The 22,898-nt window shown below is 48.7% G+C and overlaps 3 protein-coding genes across 5 annotated transcripts in view; 2 read left to right on the forward strand and 1 right to left on the reverse strand.

The window, feature by feature from the left end:
* Window positions 1-2,337: 2,337 nt before the first annotated feature.
* Window positions 2,338-13,019, forward strand: NRBP1 (nuclear receptor binding protein 1). The gene is made up of 18 exons (XM_081156068.1): window positions 2,338-2,421; window positions 5,123-5,352; window positions 5,540-5,662; window positions 5,852-5,953; window positions 6,428-6,517; window positions 6,661-6,701; window positions 7,072-7,166; window positions 8,656-8,739; window positions 8,904-8,962; window positions 9,113-9,211; window positions 10,919-11,051; window positions 11,229-11,334; window positions 11,474-11,524; window positions 11,619-11,754; window positions 11,878-11,931; window positions 12,015-12,078; window positions 12,341-12,396; window positions 12,472-13,019. The coding sequence occupies exons 2-18, from the start codon at window positions 5,143-5,145 to the stop codon at window positions 12,574-12,576; spliced, it is 1,608 nt and encodes a 535-aa protein (XP_081012194.1). The 5' UTR covers window positions 2,338-2,421; window positions 5,123-5,142; the 3' UTR covers window positions 12,577-13,019.
* Window positions 13,020-13,085: 66 nt separating this feature from the next.
* Window positions 13,086-15,104, forward strand: KRTCAP3 (keratinocyte associated protein 3). 2 transcript variants are annotated; one of them, XM_081156069.1, is made up of 7 exons: window positions 13,086-13,217; window positions 13,357-13,541; window positions 13,629-13,688; window positions 13,859-14,065; window positions 14,189-14,323; window positions 14,430-14,542; window positions 14,666-15,104. In XM_081156069.1, the coding sequence occupies exons 1-6, from the start codon at window positions 13,190-13,192 to the stop codon at window positions 14,535-14,537; spliced, it is 723 nt and encodes a 240-aa protein (XP_081012195.1). In that variant the 5' UTR covers window positions 13,086-13,189; the 3' UTR covers window positions 14,538-14,542; window positions 14,666-15,104. The 2 variants fall into 2 exon arrangements, with proteins under 2 accessions (XP_081012195.1, XP_081012196.1); XM_081156070.1 differs by lacking the exon at window positions 14,189-14,323 and having other exon boundaries at window positions 13,107-13,217; window positions 14,666-14,978.
* Window positions 15,096-22,898, reverse strand: part of IFT172 (intraflagellar transport 172) — a 28,334-nt gene continuing 20,531 nt past the window's right edge. Inside the window, exons 31-48 of one of the 2 annotated variants that reach the window (XM_081156067.1) lie at window positions 22,402-22,495; window positions 22,180-22,244; window positions 21,818-21,998; window positions 21,471-21,580; window positions 21,242-21,371; window positions 19,325-19,423; window positions 19,013-19,122; window positions 18,813-18,876; window positions 18,611-18,697; window positions 18,259-18,375; window positions 17,573-17,683; window positions 17,264-17,383; window positions 16,646-16,741; window positions 16,367-16,426; window positions 16,183-16,281; window positions 15,720-15,873; window positions 15,450-15,541; window positions 15,096-15,243 (exon numbers count right to left, since the gene is read on the reverse strand). In XM_081156067.1, coding sequence (XP_081012193.1) covers window positions 15,154-15,243; window positions 15,450-15,541; window positions 15,720-15,873; window positions 16,183-16,281; window positions 16,367-16,426; window positions 16,646-16,741; window positions 17,264-17,383; window positions 17,573-17,683; window positions 18,259-18,375; window positions 18,611-18,697; window positions 18,813-18,876; window positions 19,013-19,122; window positions 19,325-19,423; window positions 21,242-21,371; window positions 21,471-21,580; window positions 21,818-21,998; window positions 22,180-22,244; window positions 22,402-22,495 — 1,879 coding nt within the window. In that variant the 3' untranslated portion in view covers window positions 15,096-15,153. Of the gene's footprint in view, window positions 15,244-15,449; window positions 15,542-15,719; window positions 15,874-16,182; window positions 16,282-16,366; window positions 16,427-16,645; window positions 16,742-17,263; window positions 17,384-17,572; window positions 17,708-18,258; window positions 18,376-18,610; window positions 18,698-18,812; window positions 18,877-19,012; window positions 19,123-19,324; window positions 19,424-21,241; window positions 21,372-21,470; window positions 21,581-21,817; window positions 21,999-22,179; window positions 22,245-22,401; window positions 22,496-22,898 lie in introns of both variants that reach the window. The other variant, XR_014000127.1, reaches the window with a different exon arrangement.

Below are 22,898 nucleotides of genomic sequence, written 5' to 3' on the forward strand. Positions count from 1 at the left end.
AGAGCAGAAATCCAACAAATTATCCAATTGCCTTGATCTACAGAAACCAAAATCTTAAAAGATTCTGGACAGTTTTATTGAGGTATAACTTTCACACCATAAGATTCAGTCATGCCCTAGCTGGTTTGGCTCAGTGGTTAGAATGTCAGTCCTCGGACTGAAGGGTCCCAGGTTTGATTCCAGCCAAGGGCACATACCTGGGTAGCAGGCTTGACTCGGGTCCTGGTCAGGGCGCATATGGGAGGCAATCAATCGATGTGTCTCTCTCACATCGATGTGCGTGTGTCTCTCTCCCTTCCACTCTGTCTGAAAAGCAATGGAAAAAAATCCTCAGGTGAGGATTAAAACAAAGAAGAAAAAAATATCTACTCACTGTGAATTCAGTGATTTTTAGTAAATTTATAGATTTGTACAACCAGCATGTCACAATGCAAAGCTATAGTCCACTTGGGAGATGAGGGCAGCAGGTCACTTGGGAAACTTAGACAAATAAACATGGGTAGTTTTAAGGCATTGACTTTCTTTATAATCATTTAATAAATTATTTCTTTGGTAAGAATTCTTTTTTGAATAAAAAAAATATATGGCAGAATATTCAAAAGGCAAAAATGGGTATATAAGCAGTCTTCCTCCTGCTCTGTCATCCAGCCATCTGGCTTTTATTCCCAATAAATTGGTTCTTATGGTGGATTACCAACCTGCAATGGAAATCTTTAGGCAAACTGAAATGACAGTGGAACATCCACTATTATTTTGGAGTTTGGGCAAGAAATAAGTGGTAGAGATAAATATAAATATTATTCAGGTGATATATTGGAAGCTCATCAATAGATATATTTCCTAAGGGATGGTGTAGAGAGAACAAGAATACAACTTTGGGCACATAAATAATTAGGAGGAAAGAACAAAAATTATAGAGGAGAGCGCTGGCCAGTGTGGGTCAGTGGTTAGAGCGTTGGCCGGCAGACTGAAGGGTCTCAGGTTCCATTCCCGATCAGAGGCACATACCTCGGTTGCAAGCTCAATCCCCACCCCAGTTGGAGCACAGGTGGGAGGCAACCAATTGATTTCTCTCTCTCTCTCTCTCTTTCTCTCTCTCTCCCTTCTTCCCTCCCTCCCTCCACTCTCTCTAAAACGGAGGGAGGGGGCAAGGGAAGGGAGGGAGGGGGGAGGGGAAGGGAGGGAGGGGGGAGGGGAAGGGAAGGAGGGAGAGTGAGAGACACGACGTTAGCCTCGGCCAGGAGACCTGGGACCTTTCAGTCTGAGGGCCGGTGTTGTAATCACTGAGACAAACCAGCTAGGGCTGAGCCTTCTCTTTCAAAGGTAAAAGAATCAAGGAAGTATGAAAGATTGGTTTTTAAAATAAGTATTTTGAGTTGAAGAGATGAGAAAATGAGAGGCTTTGCCAGATAACTTCTTTTTTTTTTTTAAATCAGTTAAATAGGATTAGAGATTCCCTTTAAGGGCAGTGAAATTTCGAAATTTGGTGATTACGACGTTACCAAGTTCTGATGATGGGGTTTTCCTCCCTCGGTAACACACGTCTAATGGCTGCGTGAACTTCCATCCTTCAGGCTCCGTGTTCGGTTTTCGCAGATTAACGGGCTCAGCCAGAATCTATTCTTCCCAAACACCTTTTCAAGGAAGTCTTATTTGATGAGTCTTACTGTTTTGGATTTTAGATTTGGCTATTATCAATTTTCGGTAAATAGCTTAATGCTTCTGATCCAGTTTTTTGCATTTGTCAACTCATTGAATGATAATTTCAATTTCTTATGACGATCAAATGAGATAATGTCTGTGAAAAACCTCTTGCAAAGTTTTGGCAAATATCAGCGCTATGCAATCACGAAGCATCAACAATTTTCAGTGTTAGTGTGTTCAGTAATTTTTTTAAGCTTTCTGAATAATTGGTGCTCTGCGCAGTCTCGCTCCAAATAATAAAAGTGGGTGGGTGCTCCTCTAGGATTGAAGCTACGTCTTTGGCTCCTTTTGTTTTTCAGTCGGGCAAAAACTGTCATGGCGCCTTCAGGAAGAAGAAGGCCTTCCTCTCGCCCAGCGGAATCATCGGGGGCACCTGGAAGGGACCGAGGGGTGGACAGAGAGATGAGTCCCAGTTGAGACCGAAAATATCGAAGCCTCGGAGAGGTCTCCGCGGGACAAGCTCAAGGGGAGGAGACCAGGTTGAAAGCGACCGCAGCGAGCAACAGTCTCCCCGAGGCACCGCCCACTCCGGCCCCCTTGTCCAATGGAAACCCAACGGCAATGCGGCACCGCCCATCTGTTGGTCGGGACGCGGAGAGGGCGGGGCCCACAGTTCGGTTGCGCCGCGGAGCGCAGCTGTGAGGGAGTCTCTCAGATCTGCGGCCCCGGAACCCGAGTTGGAGCTGAAGCACAGGCTGCGGGAAGCAGAATCGGGAGGTGAGCGCCGAGGGGAATGAGGGGCAGGGAGGGGTCCGGCTAGAGGATGGAAGTATCGGCCTCCGCGGCCTGGGGCGGTGGGACCCCGGCAGGCGGGTGTCTGGAGGCGGCCCTGCTTACTCGGCGGCCCTGCTTACTCGGCGGCCCAGGCCCGGCCTGCCGGAGCCAACGGGCTGAGCCTGGGCCGTCACTGCTGGGCCCTCCGCCAGCTCCCCCGAGTGGCAGCGACGGCGGTCCAGAATTCTGCCGGCGCTGGGCGCGAGGTCCCGGCGTTCCTGTCCAACTCGGGCTGGCGAGAGGCGGGGCTGGCCGCGGGGGCGGGGGCGGGGGCGGCGGTCGCAGGCCCGGCGGCCTGCGGAAGCGCAGCGTCTCGGCTGCGCCTGCTCTTGGGGTCGACGCGCCGACAGCGCGGGGGCGTGGCCTGTGCCTCCGGTGGCGCCGCGGGGCCCTCCAGTGATGAGGTGGCGGCCGCTCGCTCCCCCGGCCTGCGTGCGGGGCCGGCGTTCACTTGCAGATACCTGGCAGGGCGACCTGTTGGAGTGAAATTCCTTCCCTGAGCTTGCTGTGTATCTGACCGCAGAGCCCAGTAGGTCTCAGAGGCCCTCTTTGGTCTGATCTGGGTGAGCGCAGCCAAGAGGCCTGTGGCCTGCAGAGCTGTTACCGAGGAGTTGCATTGCAGAGGGGCTTGCAGTCCAAGAAATGCAAGTCTCGGAGAAAAACTTTGCAGGATGATTTACCTACATTGCTCAGAAATAAACACACTGTGCGTCTCGGGGTGGCTGGAGGCGGCGAGAAGATTCCCTTTAGGGGCGTAAATGACCTTTTACGTATGTAGTCTGTTTAAAACTATAACGACCCTGGACCAAACTCCCAGTGTTGCAAAGAATTTTTCATCAATAGGGGGAATGCTGGGAGATCTTGGGCATTGCCTTTATTTTGCCTACTGAGGAAAGATTGGGGAGATAGAGGACAAGCACATCCCAAGGGCATCCCTATGACTGATGAAAGTTTGGCTTTTTTTGTGGTGCCCTACTGTGGACTGTCTGCGTCCTGGGTCTAGAGGTTTCTTTAGAGTCCATTGGCTACAGGCTTCTAGTATTAGAATTACACTAGTATTTCCTATTTTAATCTAGCTGGAAATTTTACTTAGCTGTTTGGATTCAGAATACATTCTATATTATAGCAGCTCTAGAAAGTAATTCATATGAACTTTATCACTTTTCTTAGCAACTTTTCAGGGTAAGAAGGAGGAAAATTAACTCATTTTCTGGTGGATTACTAACACATGCAGATTGTAGCTTTCCTGGCTGGTTGAACAAAATTTATGATAGTCAAGAACCTAGAAAAAACATAGAGAAAGACTGTCTTGCCAGATTTTCTTTGTAGTGCTTTACTAGAATGTTATCTAATAAAAATCTCAACTTGAGTTAAAAGTAGTGTAGGTTGGGAGCAGAGATGGGCAGAAGGGGGCATCCTTGAGTTCTAAAAAGAAATGAATGTTTTTCAAAATATTGGTGTTGATCAGAGATCTGTATTCTGAACTGACTTAGAGGAACAACTCTACTTTCCAGGATATCATTTTCACACTGTAGAGCACTCCCTTGAATCCAGCACACACAGAAGCCAACTCCTTCAGAACCCTTGTTCTTGGAGAAATGGAATAACAGTCTATGGTTGTCCTGTGACTCTCTGGACAAGTTAGTGACTTTTAGCTTTTGAGAATTTTTTTTTCCAGGTAGCCATGCCCTTGAAAAAAATGTTATACTGTATAATACTTTAGTACTTGTTCCTATACTATTTGTACTTGAAAGGACTACCCAGGGTATGGTGCCTTTGAGCCATGGAAGGCTGAGATCTGCCTTAAGTTTGTTCTTACTCTATGAGTATGAACATTTCTTCATTTTATTCACTATTGTATCTCAAGCACCTACCTCAGTGCTTGGCCCATAATACGTGCTTAATAAACATTTGTTGAATGAATGAATGAGAAAAAAATGTTGCTAACCATACCCACTTGCCACACTCACATCACAGGGAAGGTGAGGTCATCAGGAACGAAGTCATTAACCACTGCCTGTCACCAGGCCCAAGGGTGGCTTCATCATGGTCTGGCAGGCTCCTTCTGTGTGTAGGAGGGATAGATAGTGAATGCAAAGGTTAGTTCTAATGGAGTAAATCAGCTGAGGGCTCATGGGGATAAACTGACTGAGAGTGCTACAGGTCCAGCCTTTGGGCTAGATTAATGGTACATTTTGGGATCTGGAGTCACCTGAACAGTGAGTTCCCAGGTAGCTTAGTTCTTGAGCACAGTGCAAATAGGGGTAGATGAGGATTCAAAGGGAAGGCTATTGGGTGTATATTTGCCAAGAAGGAATGAGGCACCTGGTTTTGCTGTTCACTTGGACTTTACTAAGGATGGGTTATACTGCCATAAATCTTGTGTTTGCCACCCTTGGGTGGGTCATCTTCAACCAAAATAGCTTCTCTTCTCTAGATTAGAAGAGTACTTTTCTCTAGATTAGGAGAATAGTTAATGTTTCAGTGTTCAGACAGGACTGTTTCTGCTTTTGAATTTTAAGGAAACAAAGAAGGTATGTTTTATTTTCTTTTTAATCTCAGAAGAGATTTTTAGGATTAAATCTTTGTAGATGTATCTTGACCCTTCTGCCTTCTTCCTCCGTCCTTGCCCCAACCAATGCAGGCCTGAGTGTTTGTTCCAGCATGTCGGACGGGGAGTCCCAGACAATACTCAGCGGTGGCTCAGACCCAAAGGTAGAATCTTCATCCTCAGCTCCTGGCCTGACGTCAGTGTCACCTCCTGTGACTTCCACGACTTCAGCTGCTTCCCCAGAGGAAGAAGAAGAAAGTGAAGATGAGTCTGAAATTTTGGAAGAGTCACCCTGTGGGCGCTGGCAGAAGAGGCGAGAAGAGGTAAAGTGATGGTAGTGTCACTTTTGGTAGAGTGAATTCTAAGAGGTGAGAAGTAGAGGGGCAAATTCTTAAAGGTGCAGACCAAACTTCAGTAGGTCAGAGCCTAGGAGAAGATGATCATAGGTAGTATTAAAATTGAGGGTTCATGAGGTAACTTTAATTATCTTTTATTTGAATTTTTTCTTAGGTGAATCAGCGGAATGTACCAGGTATTGACAGTGCATACCTGGCCATGGATACAGAAGAGGGTGTAGAGGTTGTGTGGAATGAGGTACAGTTTTCTGAGCGCAAGAACTACAAGCTACAGGAGGTAGGTAATGGTGAAATGATATCACCTGTGGGGTGTTGGATTGCTGGTTGTTAAAGAGGAATTGGTGTTGGGAAGCTGACTAAGGAGAGTATATTGGGGCTAGATCATTTCTGGGGAGGGATAGGGAATGATTTTTCAGGATTATAATGAGTTCTAACCCTGTAATCCCACTGTCTCCCCTGCTTCCAGGAAAAGGTCCGTGCTGTGTTTGATAATCTGATTCAGTTGGAACATCTCAACATTGTTAAGTTTCACAAGTATTGGGCTGACATTAAAGAGAACAAGGCCAGGGTAAGAACTTTTTCCTGCGCTTACTGCAAAGAGACTAGCTACATTTATTTTTCCTTTACATCCAGATATTAAAAAAACAAGATAGTTTTGAAACAGAACTGGAATCAACTGGTGTGGTGATGAGAGTAGGGCTTTGACTACTGCCTATACCTTTTGTCTGGTTACAGACAGGGCAGAAGTGAGTGAACTTCTGTTTTCTCCTTCCCATACATAGCTCAGTAGTTTCCATTGTCCTGTTAAATCTAGGAATTGGCCCTTTCGGGTGTGGCTCAGTTGGTTGAGCCTTGTTTCCTGCACTGAAGGGTCACTGGTTCGATTCCTGGTCGGGGCACATAAGGAAGTGGTACTAACAACAAAAGGAGAGAAACTTAAAAAACAAAACCAAGCTTCCAAATTTAAAATACATGTGGTGTATATGTCACTAGGCAGGGGATCTTTCTGCTAAGGCCTTATTTTTGTGCTTTGCCTCTCCAGGTCATTTTTATCACAGAATATATGTCATCTGGCAGTCTTAAGCAATTTTTGAAGAAGACCAAAAAGAACCATAAGACTATGAATGAAAAGGTATGGAGGGAGAGCAAAGTCTTAAGCTGGTTTGGGGTTTAAAAAAGATTATGTTAATTATAAAATTGATCAGGAGGGGATGGAGGGAACTGTGAAGAGGGTTAAGAGGGGACTATTGTTGCCCCTTGCCCACTCTTTTCCAGGCTTGGAAGCGCTGGTGCACACAAATCCTCTCTGCCCTAAGGTAAGTAGGATCTGGTTAGTGTCTTTCCCATGTCTCCTGATTTAGTTCCTCCAAACAGATTTCAGAGCACTATTCTGCTGTTCTTTCTGCCTCACCCCACTTTCTTTGAGTCATATCCTGTCAAAACTAGACCCCCATTGGTCTTTTAAAGGGTCCATCCTAATGCCCTAAACACGATACTGTCTCCCAACTCTGTCTCCCAGTGCTTATCCAGCTATTTAACTCATCAGGCATAGTGGAGATTCAGAGTGTGGAGATTATCTTTGTGGTGACCAGCAGGAGACCACCAGGCCCTTGCTCCTCTTAACCCTTGGGTTCCCCTTGCCCTTAATTTCCCAGTGGCCCCTCTAACAGCCCAGTGCCCCCACAGCTACCTGCACTCCTGTGACCCTCCCATCATCCATGGGAACCTGACCTGTGACACCATCTTCATCCAGCACAACGGACTCATCAAGATTGGCTCTGGTGAGGGGAGGGAGAGGTTCTGGGCAGGGGAGCCTCGGGATTTTGGGAACCATGGGGGTAAGATGAAAGGAATGGGGAGAACAGCAAAATTATGAGGTGTGGGCTGGTGATAAGAGAAAGGACCTTTCTAGGATAATTCATAGAGAAAGGCCAGTCAGTTAGTGGAAAGGGTATAGGGTCTAATTGTGCACCTTTTTGGAGGGAAGTGGGTAAATACAGAGAATAACAGAGATCTTGATAGGAGGTTGGAAAAGGCAAGAGATGGGTGTAAGGTTTAACTTGAGCCTCTTGGGCCGGACCCTACCAAAGGAGTTTCCAGGCTGTGCCTGCTGTGAGTGCTTTCATTTGCTGTGTTGTGTGCAGTGTCTAACATCCCTGTGTGCCGTGTCTGTGTGGTGTTTGTGTGGCCATTTGTCTGGGGCTTGGCTGCTCCATCGCTCACAACTTTTCTCTGTTTTCCTCCCTCCCGCTTACGGGCTGCTTTGTTCCCAACAGTCTTTCATAGGATTTTTGCTAATGGTGAGAGCTCCCTCTGCCCCACATGGGGCTCTGTTTGTGCTCCTTCTGCTCCCCTTTGCGGCTGCCCAGTGCATGCAGTCGTGGGAGCAATCCCTGTTCCCCTACCCCCCTGCCTAATCATGCCTGCTTGGCTTCTGCCCTACCAGCCGTCCACCTGCTTGCCCCTCCATAACCTGCTTGTTTCCTGTGGATTTGCCTGGCCGGCCACTTATATTCTAGAGTCTTATTCCCTGTCGTCATCAGGCTGGTTCCCTAAACCATACTGTGCTCCCAGACTCTGTGACTTGTAGTCATTGTTGATGATTTGAGTGAGTCCAAATTGGGCCTGGCCCTGGTTCCTCGTTCAGCCCTTTGGCAGGTAATGTTGAGGGATTAGGGATAGAGCAGGGGTCTAAAATTTTTGGTGATTACAAGTGAAAGTGACTCAGGGCATTGCTTCCATTTTGAGCTAATCCTGAATGCAGTCAGCAGGGCTGGGTAAGGAGGAGGCTGTCTCCCTGGGTGTACCCTCCTCATCCTTTACCCAAGTGTCTGAGGTCTCAAATTGTCTTAGATTAGGCAGGGCTGCCTGTTATTTTATGCTGTTTGCAGGGTGGATGAAAGAACTACATCAAACATTTTCCTGTGATCAGGGATTAGGTGGACCTGGGCTATGGGGAAGGTGAACAGGTCACAAGTGAAAGTTTTTCCTTAGCCTGTATTTCTCCTTGACTAGCCCAAAGCCCCTGCATACCTGTTAGTTTAGTGTGGAGCCTTTGTTGCAACTGAATTAGGGACCTTTGATGAGAAGTGGTAGACCTGAGAAAGGGGAGGTAGGTGGTGCTCATGTTTAGTCTGTAGTTGATGGGAAAGGGTTTGTGCCTTTTGAGGGTTAGAGACTTCAGGAGAGAATTTGGCTTTTGGGGGCCTCTCTGGAGTGCACCTGCTTTGTTGATGGTGGTCAGATTGTGGGTATCTCCCCTACTCCCAGTGGCTCCTGACACTATCAACAATCATGTGAAGACTTGTCGAGAAGAGCAGAAGAATCTACACTTCTTTGCACCAGAGTATGGAGGTGAGGCATCCCAGTTTTTCTGCACTCTTCCCCAGGTTTCCACAGAAGTAACATAACTGAAACTACTAGTCCTTCTCTACTGGCATACAAAAAGTTTTTTAAAGGCATTTCTACCACGCCCTGCTCACATCCTCTGATTCACCAAAGCCTTCTGTTTTCCTTAGAAGTCACTAATGTGACAACGGCAGTGGACATCTACTCCTTTGGCATGTGTGCACTAGAGGTGAGGAAACCACATCGAGGAGGGGTGGCGGTGATGGAAAGGGGTCAAATTAGAAGATTGGAGGGGGGATGAGTACTGGTCTTGAGGGAGCGACTGGGAACACTGAGGTTCTTAGATCTCTGCTTCCCTTTTTATTCCCCCTCACTGCAGATGGCAGTGCTGGAGATTCAGGGCAATGGAGAATCCTCATATGTGCCACAGGAAGCCATCAGCAGTGCCATCCAGCTTCTAGAAGACCCGTTACAGAGGGTAAGAATCTTTGGGATCACTCCCTCCTTAACAGACATTGAAATGTCTTACATTTTTCTTCCATTCTGTCTACTGGGAATGTGCTGCTCTGTTCTAAGAGCAAGAGAACATAAGCAGAAAGAGCAAGGAAAAGCAGTGAACATTTCCTTACGTGGTGCCTACCATGTGTTTTGTATATGCACACAGGTTCAGGGTCTAAGTGGGTAATATTGGGGTTAAAGGTTATGTGTTAATTTAGGTGTTTCTGCATGGAAGAAAACTAATTTGATGGTTACCTTAGGTAATTGGTATACACTCTTAGACATCTCTCTTGATATTTGTAAATAAATCAGTTTGAGTTAATCAAGTCAGTCATTTGGGGACACACACACACACACAGTTGACCCTTGAACAGTGCAGGGGCTGGGATCCCAACCCCCTGCGCAGTCAAAAAGCCGCATATAACTTTTGACTCCCCTAAAGCTTAAGTTGTCCCTCAGTATCTGCAGGGGATTGGTTCAGGACCCCCTGCGGATACCAAACTTTGGGGATGCTCAAGTCCCCTGTTAAATGGCATAGATCAATGCATACTGTCAGCCCTCCCCAACCATGGATTGAAAACAGTACAGGTATTTATTGAAACAAATCTACATGTAAGTGGACCCATGTAAACTTTAGTTTTAGTTAGGGAAGGTGACCTTAAATAATGAGCTAGTATTTAAAGGATATAAGGGTTATGAGTCAGTTATAAACTGCATTTAGGGGAGTTAGGACAGGAGTGTCCAAATAAGGATAGTTTGTAACTCATTAGATTAAGCGTGAAAGAAGACTAGTGGGAAGTCTTGAGGCTAGTGTGGAATGATTCCAGTTCAGTGTTAAGGTGAGATGTTCAAGGGAAAGATTAGGTATATGATATTGTGGGCATTCAAGATCGAAAGGAAGAAAGGTTACTTATCATGGAGGTGGAAAATGGGTGATTTAGAAGAAGCATCAGGAAATCCAGTGCATTTAGTAAATGATTGTAGTGGACAAAGGACATTGTGGTACTAGGCTCAGGAAATAAAAGGATGGTGAATATTATTGACCACAAGGAATATGTCTGGGAAGAGAGAAGACAAATTTGGCGAGGGTTGGAGAAAGGTAGGCAGTGAGTGGGCTAATCAAGCAGAGATAGAAAATAAGGGAAAAAATAAGTTTGAACAGTAAAAAGAAAGCAGAAAAATAATTATTAAAACCAGAAGGGTCCTAGCCAGTTTGGCTCAGTGGTAAGAGTGTGGGCCCATGGACTAAAGGGTCTCTGGTTCAATTACCGGTCAAGGGCATGTACCTTGGTTGGAGGCTTTATCCCTGGCCCTGGTCGGTGCACATGCGGGAAGCAACCAATTGATGTGTCTCTCACATTGATGTTTCTCTTTCTCTCTCTCTTTCTCTCCCTTCCTGTCTCTCTCCCTCTCCCTTCCCCTTCCCTCTTTTCCACTCTCTCTGAAAGCAATGGAAAAAATATTGTTGGGTGAGGATTCAAAAAAACAAAAACCGGAAGGGCAGTGAACGATACCTTTTATATAATATCTTACAGTTTTCAAAGCCCTTTCAAAAACATTTAGCAATTTGTTCCATTAATGTTGAGCACCTAGTATGTACAAAGCCCTGTTCTAAATATAATGAGAGATAAAGATGAACACAATGGGGTGCCAAATGCCTGTTCCACTTCCTTGTTCCCTTTTCCAGGAGTTCATTCAAAAGTGCCTGCAGTCTGAACCTGCTCGCAGACCAACAGCCAGAGAACTTCTATTCCACCCAGCACTGTTTGAAGTGCCCTCCCTCAAACTCCTTGCTGCCCATTGCATTGTGGGACACCAACGTGAGTCCTGTTGGCCCTCCTAGGAATTTTCTTTCTCTCTGGAACCTTGTAACTATCACCGGCATGCTGTCTTTCTCCTACTTCTAAAGGGATACTTAACCCCCCAGGACCTCTGTGCCTTCTTTGACATTACTCTGACTATCCCTGCATAACTTCTCATTCTGTCATGCTCTCCAGACATGATCCCAGAGAATGCATTGGAAGAGATCACCAAAAACATGGATACCAGTGCTGTACTGGCTGAAATCCCTGCAGGACCAGGAAGAGAACCAGTTCAGACTTTGTGAGTAACTAACTGAGAAGGTCTGAAAGGGACAGATTGGTCACTACCATCCTGAGGAATCTGTCAGTTGTCCATTCTCTGGGAATGGTTGAATCTGTTGTTTGTTTCCTTCCTTCCATCTCTCTCTTTTCTTCTCCAGGTATTCTCAGTCACCAGCTCTGGAATTGGATAAATTCCTTGAAGATGTCAGGTGAGAAAAGAGTGAGAACGCTTTTTTGAGGAAGCAGGGGTGGGGGTCCTACGGCATTCACAGAGCCCACAAGACTTGGCTAATTTCCCTTTAGGAATGGGATCTATCCCCTGACAGCCTTTGGGCTACCTCGGCCCCAGCAGCCACAGCAGGAGGAGGTGACATCACCTGTGGTGCCCCCCTCTGTCAAGACTCCTACACCTGAACCAGCTGAGGTGGAGACCCGAAAGGTGGGGCTATGTGGGTGTGGATGTTGGTATGGTCCTGTGGAAGGGGCAAGAGGACATCTCAAATAAGGCAACCAAGTCACTCACTGGTCCCTACTCTAGTAACCCTCTGTCCCCTTTCCCTAGGTGGTACTCATGCAATGCAACATTGAGTCAGTGGAGGAGGGAGTCAAACATCATGTAAGGCTCAGGGCCAGGGCTGCATAGGGTTGGGTGGCTAGAGGGTGGGGAAGAGGAGCCTCATTTTCTGACCTGTCCTCCAGCTGACACTTCTGCTGAAGCTGGAGGACAAATTGAACCGGCACCTGAGCTGTGACCTGATGCCAAGTGAGTATCTCCTTTCCCTCCAAGGATGGAGAGTCTATGAGCCTTATCTGTGAGGGACATATTCAGGGGTGGGGAAGGTGACAGGGCATTAACATACTGACTCAACGTAAAATGAATACATTAGCCCCTAAAATTTAAGGGTGGATCTGACAATTTTGCTTATATCATTCTTTCCAGCCAGGGTAACCTGACTGGGGCTATTAGAAGGGCTCCATGCCCCTCACTTCCACCCTGTACTCACGCTCTCCTGTTTCTCTGTCAGATGAGAACATCCCTGAGTTGGCAGCTGAGCTGGTGCAGCTGGGCTTCATTAGTGAGGTAAGGTTTCTGCCTTCAGCTGCGGGGCTACCTCGGTTCTTCTCTCAGCCGGTCTCACTCAGCTTTCTCCCTCAGGCTGACCAGAGCCGGCTGACTTCTCTGCTAGAGGAGACCCTGAACAAGTTCAATTTTGCCAGGAACAGCACCCTCAACCCAGCTGCTGTCACCGTCTCCTCTTAGAGCTTACTTGGGCCAGGCCCCTTATCTGAGCTGTGGCTGTCACTAGACGTGCTGCAGCCTTCCTGCCCCTTCCCCCCAGTCAGTATTACCCTGTGAAGCTCCTTCTCTCCTTTATGACTTAGGAGGGCTTTGGGGCTCCCTGGTTCTGAGCATCACCCTACCCCTTCCCTTCTCTTCCTCCCCTCTGCACTTTGTTTACTTGTTTTGCACAGACGTGGGCCTGGGCCTTCTCAGCAGCCGCCTTCTAGTTGGGGGCTAGTCGCTGATCTGCCGGCTCCTGCCCAGCCTGTGTGGAAAGGAGGCCCATGGGCGCTGGGGGAGCTGAAATCTACAATCCCGCTGGGGCGGAGGGGGCGGGAGAGAAGGGTGGTGCTGCAGTGGTGGCCCAGGGGGGCCATTCAATTCGCCTCAGTTGCTGCTGTAATAAAAGTCTACTTTTTGCTAAAAGCGTCCTGTGTGTTTGCGCCTTCCCCGCTAGGGGGAGCAGGGCTCGGAGCCCCGCCCGGGGCGCGGAGGTTGGGCCTTCAGGTAGTGGTGATGGGGCGGAACTGGGCTGCGAGCGAGGAGGGGCCGCGGCCAGGTAGAGCTGCCCCGCGGCGGGCGCGGAGAGGCGATGAGGTGCTGCCGCTTCTGCAGATTCGGTAATTGGGACCCCTGTGGTCTCGTTTTCCTGCACCCACCCTCAACCGGTCCGACGACCTCTGGTTAGCTTGGGGCGGCCGCGCAGGCTTCCCAGTTCCTCTCCGGGCTCAGGCTTGCCCCTCCCCCCGTGCTCCGCAGACGCTGTCCGGGGCCCTCGGCGGCTTATGCGCGTGGGCCTCGCGCTGATCCTGGTGGGCCACGTGAACTTGCTGCTGGGGGCCGTGCTGCACGGGACCGTGCTGCGGCACGTAGCTAATCCCCGCGGTGCCGTCACCCCCGAGTACACCACTGCCAATGTCATCTCCGTGGGCTCCGGGTTGTTGGTGAGTGCGGCGGGCGGGCGGGCCAGGTTGTGGGCAGGCGGGCGTGCGAGAGCAATCTGGGCCTCACGCGGGCTTTGTGTCTTCCAGAGTGTTTCCTTGGGACTTGTGGCCCTCGTGGCGTCCAGGAATCCTCTTCGCCCACAACTGGTGAGGGGTGTTTTCTGGAGCTTTAATGAGGGGGGTTGAGTCAGGGAAATGCGGGGTGACGCAGCTTCATCTTTAAGTGGGGAGAAGACCCAAATAGAGAAACCCAGGTGTCTAGTCAGTGGGAGAGTCAGTTACCCCAGGCTGCTCACCTGATCTTCTGACCCTGCTAGCACTGGGCCCTGCTGGCAGTAGCTCTGGTGAACCTGCTCTTGTCCACTGCCTGCTCCCTGGGCCTCCTCCTTGCCGTGTCACTCACTGTGGCCAATGGTGGCCGCCGGCTTATTGCTGACTGCCATCCAGGACTGCTGGATCCTTTGCTACCGCTGGATCAGGGGCCTGGACACGCTGACTGCCCCTTTGACCCCACAAGAATCTATGTGAGTGTGTTCTCAGCTTTTTTGCAGTCCCCAAAGCCTTGGTCTGCCCCTTAAATCACCCCAACTTGCCACTCCTGCCCTGCTCCCTCCTAGTCCCCCCCATCCTTCCTCTTCACCTTTTAGGATACAGCCTTGGCTCTCTGGATTCCTTCTATGCTCATGTCTGCAGCAGAGGCTGCTCTGTCTGGTTACTGCTGTGTGGCAGCACTCACGCTCCGTGGGGTGGGGCCCTGCAGGAAGGAAGGGCTACAGGGGCAGGTAAGGAAGATGAACAGGAAGGGTTCACCCAGTACGGATTGGCTGTGTTGAAAAGATGCTGAACTACAATTCAGGGCCAGAGTACTAACTCCACCCTCTTCTGCAGCTGGAGGAACTGACGGAGCTTGATCATCCTAAATGCAAAAGGCAGGATAATGAGCAGCTGCTGGGTCAAAACCAAGAAATCCAGGCATCACAGAAAAGTTGGGCTTAGGACAGGTAATGGGCTGTGAGGATTGTGGCCTGGGAAAGGCTAGGGGCAGGGAATTGCTCTTAGAAGTGGGTCTTATCCCTTGCTATGCTGCTTGCCCTCTGACCCAGGCTCTGCCTTCTGCCAAGCAGGTGCTGATCCAGAGGCTCGATCCACAGGGCTTTCCACCTACCCCTGGGAAGATAGAAATACTGTATATGCCCTGCCGGTGTTGCTCAGTGGTTAGAGCCCATGCACCAAAGAGTCTCCGGTTCGATTCCCAGTCACGGGCACCTGCCTGGGTTGCAGGTTGGATCCCTAGCCCCGTCAGGGCACGTGCAGGAGGCAACCAGTGGATCTGTCTCTCTCACACTGATGTTTCTCTCTCTCTCCTCTTTCTCTCTCCCCCTCCCTCCCTTCCACTCTCTAAAAAATCAATGGAAAAAATATCCTCAGGTGAGGATTAACAAAATAAAAAAATAAATACTGTAATAAAAGAACTACTTGATTCTGATTTGGGGGTAAAAAAAAGCACTGGGCTGGTGTTAAAAGTGACCTTAATAAATAAAAAATACAGTGGTCTCTGTTAGTTACAAGAGTTTAATGAAGCAAAGAAATTTTCTTTCCTGAGCTCTACCAGTTACTGAAAGGAAAAGCTGGTGCTGGGTAGCCCTCCACACCACTGACTGATGAATTTCAGCACATCCTGGCACACTGGGCTGTGGGAGGTCTGTAAGCAAACAGAAAGAACATCAGAGGAACTTGTCAGTGCTGAGAAAAACATTACTGCTATGAAGAAAATCAGCTCCATCAGTATAGGCAGCAGGGTTCAGGGCCTGCACCTGCCTTCTTGACAGTCCCACCCAGCCTCCTAGTAGTTTTGTTTTTCTTCAGTGCTGCTCTTCCTGCCCCATCCTTCAAGTCTCCCACTCTAACCTTGATAGCCATCAGGAACTTATTCCAGTTGTCCTTGTTAGCTGCCTTCCCTGGCCGCTTAAATTCAATTTTGTTCCTCAGAATGGGGTATCCTATAGGGGAAGAAAAAAAGAGGAACTGGGGCTTGAGGAGGAAAATGGTAATTTAGGGGTAAGGATGTTCTTGTCTTCTGCATCCTTTACTGAATCACAGTAAAATAGTTGATTGCTCCTGCTCACTTCCCCTCCTTTCTACCCACCACAGAATACAGGGTGCTGTAGGGTTCTGTACCTGTAATGAGGCAGGGCAGTGCCCGAACTCCAGTGCTTGCCGCCACCAGGGAAGCCTCGTAGGCACCACGCTCATCCCGAGGTAGAACCTGCTCTAGCCGCTGGTCCATTGAGACTGTAAGCACCCAGTCTCGCACCTCTTCTCTCTGAGCCTCCTGGGAAGGACACAGAGCACAGCTTCACGCAGGGCAGGGCACATGGGATGGCAAGTTGGGGGGGCGGTTTGCTAAGCCACCATCCTTTCACCCATAAATGGTCTTCCTTGAATTGAGGTTCACAGTCACACCCTTAGCTTTTTCCTCTGCTTCTACTTTCACTGAAGAAATAGTGAGGACTGAGGCAGTTCCAAAGATGTGATTGATTGATGGCCAGTACAAAGTGTTGGAAGCACCATCCCTAAACATCCTCCCTTCTCAATGCACTCATACTGGCAAGCCTCCCATTCTCCAATCCTGTGTCCTTACGGGTATGTGCTGCTTGGCTGGGAGTGGCACTTCAAAGGGAATGTCTGTATCTTGAAAGTCAGAGTGGTCAAGGGCATCCAGAGTCCCTTCCTCGATTGCCTGTGGCAGAGTGAGCAGCCATGAAATAGGCATAGCTTGTAACAGGCAAAACCTCCCAACCCCGGGGCACAACCTCCCTTCTCACATCCGACAGGTCCAAAAAGCGGTTGAGGAAGATGAATGCCATGTTCTCCCAGCCAATTGCCTGCAACAGAGAAAAGTAGCAAGTGGGAGTGAGCAGCTGGGCCTGGATGCTGCTTCTCCGGATGCAGGGGAAAGAATCCAGGAAGACACGGGAAACCGATATGTTCTATAACATCAGCCCCACACTCAGCTTTGCGCTACCTGAGCAAATGGAATAGTCCACCTTCCAACTTTCAATTTCCTTATCTCCTCAACCCCACCCTTCCTCGTCCTAGCTTACCTTGGCAGCAATGCCTGCTTCATAGAAGGCTTTGTCTGCAGGAAGTAGCTGGGTGTGACGTAAAAGTGAAACAGAAAGCTTGGCAGCCACAGTTTCCTGTGGATTAAAGTCAAAGCATTGTGATCCTGGCACTTCAGTGACTGAGCTACCAGACTGATGAACCTATGCCTGAGGTGGCCACAGAACCAGAGAACCAACATCAATGTTAAACTGCTCTGCATCTCAAGCCATTCTGGGTCTTAGTTATTTTCATCTGCAGAGAACCGGGCATAGAGTATTTCTAAATTTCCTTCCACTTCTAGAATTCTATCATCTAAGTCCATGAAATTATGATACAATGTACTATCATGAATAAGGCAAAGGTATGTGTATAAGAGGTCAGTACAGAAATCATGGGATTTGAATGTTTACGCATAATAGGCTGGAGCTGTGTGGGCACAGAGCCCTAAGGTCAAAGGAGGCAGGGAGAAAACCATCTCAGCAAGGGTTAAAGATTTAACAGAAGAGAAGCTAGGAGAGAAGTGGACCAAGCTTGAGAATCCAGAACTTGAATTCATTCAACTTCATACATTTGAAGATGTGTCCATAGACTGAGTGCTCCTCTACCCTCCATCTCACCAGCTGTTTGACACTCTGGGCCGCAGAGCGAGTGGCATAGTAATGAGCAATCAGCAGCATTGTCTCAAACTCCTCATGGGCTGGAGAGTTTGCCTCACTGGACTTCACCAGGTTTTCACACTAGAGTGGGCAGAGAGCATAGCCTGGGTCAGGGGTCAGAGGAGTACCAGGGTCATAGAGTAGTCAATTGATAGCCACCTGGACAGAAAAAGGTACATCAGAGGGTAAAGATTTATGTGCATGAATGAAGAGACAAGGACAGGGACAGGCAGAGTAGCCTTGCCACTGTTCTCGACCCGACTTCCTCACCAGGTTGAAGAGGACATCCCGGAGGTCAGCCCAGCTGTGGTAGGCCTCAGCACTGTTGGTCCCGGGTGAGCTCACCATGTCAGTGAAGATCCTTTTGTAGATGTTGAAGTTCTGAAGGTAGAGGGGTAAGAAGAGCTGAGTGAGAAGTGGACAACTAGAGGAATAGTCAGTGGAAGTTGGGGCCAAAGAGAGGAAAACGGGCTATAAATGTGTGTGGAGGAGCTCGGGACAGCGATGGAGAAAGTGCTGATTATTTTTTAGGGAAGAGAATGAAGAAGAGTAAGTATATAACTGTTTCTCACTAACTGGTGCTCTGTGACTGGGGGCAAATGCGTGACTGCGAATGCAGTCAGTGTGAATGGGCTAATACTCCAGGGAGCTGCGATGCTCAGATAGGAATGCAGCAGCATTCATACTGGGGAAGGCCAAGGCCCTAGAGGTGTGTGCAGGATTCACTTCTGAGAGACTGTTCCCTGTGTGTGGGCTAAGAGCTTGGAAGGTTGGTGTTCCTATGGTGGGTAAATCCTCCAGAGAGGTTGTACATTTTGGAAGAGACTGGGTGGGGTCTCTGAGCATGACACTGATCAAAGGATCCTTAACAAAGACAGTTCCTGAGGGGACGGTGGTTCTCCAGGAGAAGGAAAATTTCCTTGAGGAAACATTCATCCTAAGGAGCAAGCTGGTACCTGTGGGTTAGCAGGGGCTCCGTGTTGCACATACAGGGCCAGTGCCTGGGCATAGCCACCCTCTCGGATCAGGTGAGTTGCATATAAAGCCACATACTTGTGCAGAATCTTGTAGTTCTGTTCCAGGGGTGGAGGAAAAGCATAGAGGAAGTCAGGATCAGTAAGACCAGGCTGGAAGGGGTGGTGGTGACTTGAGACAGTGGATTTGTTTGGGAGGCAAAAGGTATATGCAAGTCAGACCCAATTGGGCCTCTGACCCCGAATTCACAGTGTGGAAGACTAAGCTCTCTGATGCTGATTAGGCATCTGAACATGCACAGGAGAGCTGGGAACAGGAGGAAGACAGCAGTACCTGCTTGGTAGCTGTTTCAATGCACTTGTCCCACTGGCCCTGCTCCACATACAGGTCCAAAGCAGCCACCACATCCACACCCACCAGCTGTGGATCAATGGAAAAGACAGAGTTAGGAGAGAGATGACGTGAAGGGGAGAACAGGGAGAGAATCTCTTGAGTCTCTGTGTGTTCTGCCTCCTGCTCCCTCTACAAGTCTCACCGAGTCCACTTTGCCCTGGTTCTTCAGGAAATCTTTATAATGCTGGTCCACATAGTCTTCATACCTGTGAAGATGTGCAGAGATCTCACACTTCATGGTCCTGGGATGGTCTCATGGTCACACCCTTCCCATGAGAACTTTCTCAGTTTTAACAAAAGGAAGTAAGATAATTTACCACAGAGAAGGGGGAGTGAGCTTACCGGGGATCTAACTCCTTGGCTACACGCTTGGCCTTGTTCCACTCCTCACCCTCAATGAAAGCATCGATGGCTTCCTTGACTAGGTCCAGGTTCAGATAGAGCTCTGCAGCCTTCATGGTGGGAAATCAGAGACTGGAGACCATCTTTCCCCTCCACTCCTCAGGTTCCCCTCTGTGAACTCTTTCCTCTGTTTCCCCAGCACTGCATGCCACGCCTGCCAACAGGCCACTGCACGCACTTTCCTAGGTGTAGATGTCACCATTCCACCCATCTCTGTGGAATCTGTCTTTTCAGTCCCAGCACCCTACTTACTGCACTGTGCTTTCCAATTCCAATCAGCTGGGGTCCTATAGCCCGAACGACTTCCAGACTGCGTTGGGGAGGCAGAAACTTGATGGAGAGTTCAGCTGCCTGAGTGGTGGAGCAGAAGGTGGAAATGGGTAGGAGAGACAAATACTGCTGGGGGTCCTCAGGCTGATCTATTTTTTCCCTCCAGTTGCCAACTTTCTCTTTTAAACCCTCCCTGACCTTCTGCCCTCCTAGGAAAAGCCTGTCTCATGGCCCATCAGAGCCTGTAAGTGACGATCAGAGGACCTACCTAGTACCTCTCAGCTCATCGTCTTTCAGACACTCGTTGCTGTCATTTGGCCCTGCCACCTTTGACAAGTTCTTTGCCACAAACAGAATCTTGGTAGCATGGTACAGGGAAAGAAACCCTAAAATAGGAGCCCAGGACATTTTGTAAATATTTGTGTTGGGCTTTTCTGAGCCTCAGTTTCTTCATCATAAAAGTGATGGTTTGTTTAGACATGTACTGCCCAGAACGGCAGCCACTAGTCATCTGTGGCTGGGCCCAACCGAGATGTGCCGTAAGCTTAAATGCACACTGGTTTTCAGAGACTTAGTACAAAAAAAGGAATGTATAAAATCTCAATACATGTTTATATCGATTATATGTTAAATAATAGTTTGAATATATTGGGTTAAATAAAATGTTATAATTAGTTTCTTTTTACTTATTTGAATGTGGCTACTAAAAAAATTTAAATTACATGTGTGATTTACCTTTATGACTTACATTATATTTCTCTTGGACAGTGCTGGTCTAGATGATCTTAGAGACACCTTCCAACCCTCAAACTCAGTAAGTCTACAGACCCAAGTGTTCTATGAACTTACTCTGTTTCCACTGTGATGCTGACAGCCTCACCAGACTTTAATTTCCACATGGTCTAATTTAGCTGTAGACTATGCTAATCCTCCTGGTCTTTCCCCAACTTATTCTTGCCTCTCTTTCTTTACCTACCAAACCCTTCAAATTTAAAGTGCCTCATCCAGGAAGCCATCCTCTGACTTACCTGCAGAGGGTATAGTCACGCACAGACCCCAGTAAACAACACCTCAGAGTAAGACACAGCAGATGCTTAATAAATACTTGCTGATTAAATCTGCTAAACTCTCACAACCAGATATCAGTCCTTCTTTCTACTTCCTTCTTCTCCAACTTCTAGGGGCTATTTGATTACAAGGCCTCAGAAGCCTAAGGGAAATTCTGAAGGGCATCATCCACCAACATTTTATTTAGGGGGCTGATGAATCTCGCCCTCTTGTAACTCCTAGTACCATATTTCCCTGAATCTAAGCCACATCATTTAAACTGTACATGTATCCCAATTTCAAAGATACTAAAATGTGATTATTTATATGTCTTAGAATTGATGAAACATATTGGCTTGGCTTAATCTGCTAGAAGCTTCTTTTCAGGGGCTGCTGGGTAGAGAAGTCTCTGCATTCTTCATGGCCTCCATCTGGCTCCAGCTCCAGGGTCTGAAATTTGTCCTTCTAACTCTGGTCCCAGGCCTCCCTACTCCCTCACAAAGCCTTCCTGACCCTTCCAGCCCACAAAGATCTCAACCTTCTCTGAACTTCACTTTGAATCACACACTTTAGTGGTCACTGAGGTGATCACTTCACTCAGATGCAGTATTAGTTAAGTGAGCCACATGTTAATTTAACTTCCCCCAATTTCTGACTGTCAGGGTTCTGTCTTATATCCCCTTTTACAGCCTTTGTAGGTTCTGGATCATCTGGCAAGCACTCAATAGATACCTGCTACTTGACTGAAAACAAAAAGACATAGGAGAAAAAAGACAAATGTCTGAGAAGGAATGCTGGGTGTAAATGGAGGCCTGGGGAGGCAGAGGCCAGGGAGGGTGTGGAGGGCCTCACCTTCATCCAGCACTTCTCCACCGGGCCAGGGCTTCCTGTGTCCTGCACTTTGAGGTAACAGTCCACTGCGCGGCTATACTCTCCAGCCTGCTCCCACTGTCGAGCCTGTTCCACCAGCCCCTCCATGCCCCTGTGGAGATGGCAGTGTCTGTGTCCGGGAATGGGGAGGGGCAGCCTATACTGTTTGACCCACCCCCAGCCCACATTTCCTGGCCCCTTGGCTTCATACCTGGCACCCTTCTTGGTAGCTTCTCGCTCATACTCTTCCTGAAGAGCCTCCAGCTGGCCAGGCACATAGTCCTTGCAGATCCGCAGGGCATCGCTCCATAACCCAGCCTCCTGCTCAGATTTCCAGGTATCAGGAGCGCAGAGGAAGGCGTGACCGCCTCTCACTGCTGCACACATGGTATGGTCCACTGATTCCTGGGTCTTTGGACCTCTCTTCTCCTTCCCCTTTCTCTCCTTCCCCTCCCCAATGCTAACCTGATCTTTCTCAGTACTAGAGGTCAGTGTAGCGCTCTGTGGGCTCACATATGACCTCACCCTCCCCTCATGGCCCTGAATTCTGTGTCCCACCTTGTAGTAATTGAGGGCCAGGCCTGGTCGCTGGGCCCGAAGCAACAGTCCTTCTGCTTTTTGAAAGTCCTTCTCCTCCAAGGCCCCCCGGGCCTGCCCCACCAGCACCTCGGCGACGCTGTCAGGGTCGTGGGCCTCGGCCACACGCTGAGCGGCCTCCCAGTCCTGGTTATGGACAAACCTGCTCCCAGATGAGGGCACAGGAGAGGTTAATAAAAGACTGAGGCCTCAACAGTGGGAGACAAATAGCCATGCAACTGAGGGGGTGGAAGATTTATTTATACTAGGTTTGGATGAAGGTGAGGTTGGTCCTGGGGCTGGGCTTGGGAGGATAGGATTTAGGAATTTCTAGGGTAACTCACATGAGGACTGCTTCCTTGGGTTTACCAGCCCTGATGAATTCAGCTTCAGCCTCCTCAAATTTGCCCTGTAGGGAGAGAAAGGCAGCCACACGTGACGAGGAGATTGGCATCACAGGCAGCCACGAGACCGGAGGTGTGGACACCGGCAGCAGTGGGCTAGGGGATGGACAGGAGGGCTCTGCGGGCAGGGCCAAAAGCAAGGGAGAAAGAGCACAGCCATACCTCGTCCTCCAGGTACATAGCGTATTTGAGATGAATCTCGGGGGTCTTGTGCTTGAGCGCCAGCCGAGAGAGTTCAAAAGCAAACTCAAAGGAGCTGAAAGGGAAGGTGCATATAAGGTTTGCCTACTCAATGCTTCCTTTTATAAGAGGAAAAGGGAAAGAGAAGGTGAGAGAAAACAGAAAGAGCAAGAATTGAGGGGAGGGAAACATTGAGAAAGACAGTATGAAGTGATAGAGAAGCACAGAGAGATGTAAAGAAAGACAGGCAGCCCTATGATGGCCACACCACTGTCACGGTGGATCAGGACACATTTGGAAGAGCCTATGCTTCCGGAGACCAGCCGAGTGTGAAAGGGTGGGATGCAGGACGGAGGGGAAGGAGGCGTGAGCCTCAGCACTACACTGACAGGGTGGGGAGGGTTCCTGGAGCTCCCACCTCCTCCTCCTCCTGAGCCACATCTATATTAGCAGAAAAGCAGTCTCTCAAAAAGACTACC

This window comes from Miniopterus schreibersii (genome assembly GCF_964146895.1).
Source record: "Miniopterus schreibersii genome assembly, chromosome: 13".
NCBI classification, from domain to species: Eukaryota; Metazoa; Chordata; class Mammalia; order Chiroptera; family Miniopteridae; genus Miniopterus; species Miniopterus schreibersii.

Excerpts from the sequence above, each read along its gene's own strand:
- NRBP1 (XM_081156068.1), top strand. The coding sequence starts at position 5,143 with ATGTCGGACGGGGAGTCCCAGACAATACTCAGCGGTGGCTCAGACCCA. Across the intron at positions 6,518-6,660 it reads ATAAGACTATGAATGAAAAG|GCTTGGAAGCGCTGGTGCAC; the intron begins GTATGGAGGGAG and ends ACTCTTTTCCAG. Across the intron at positions 11,755-11,877 it reads CTGAGGTGGAGACCCGAAAG|GTGGTACTCATGCAATGCAA; the intron begins GTGGGGCTATGT and ends CCCTTTCCCTAG.
- KRTCAP3 (XM_081156069.1), top strand. The coding sequence starts at position 13,190 with ATGAGGTGCTGCCGCTTCTGCAGATTCG. Across the intron at positions 13,218-13,356 it reads CTGCCGCTTCTGCAGATTCG|ACGCTGTCCGGGGCCCTCGG; the intron begins GTAATTGGGACC and ends CGTGCTCCGCAG. Across the intron at positions 14,066-14,188 it reads TTGACCCCACAAGAATCTAT|GATACAGCCTTGGCTCTCTG; the intron begins GTGAGTGTGTTC and ends TTCACCTTTTAG.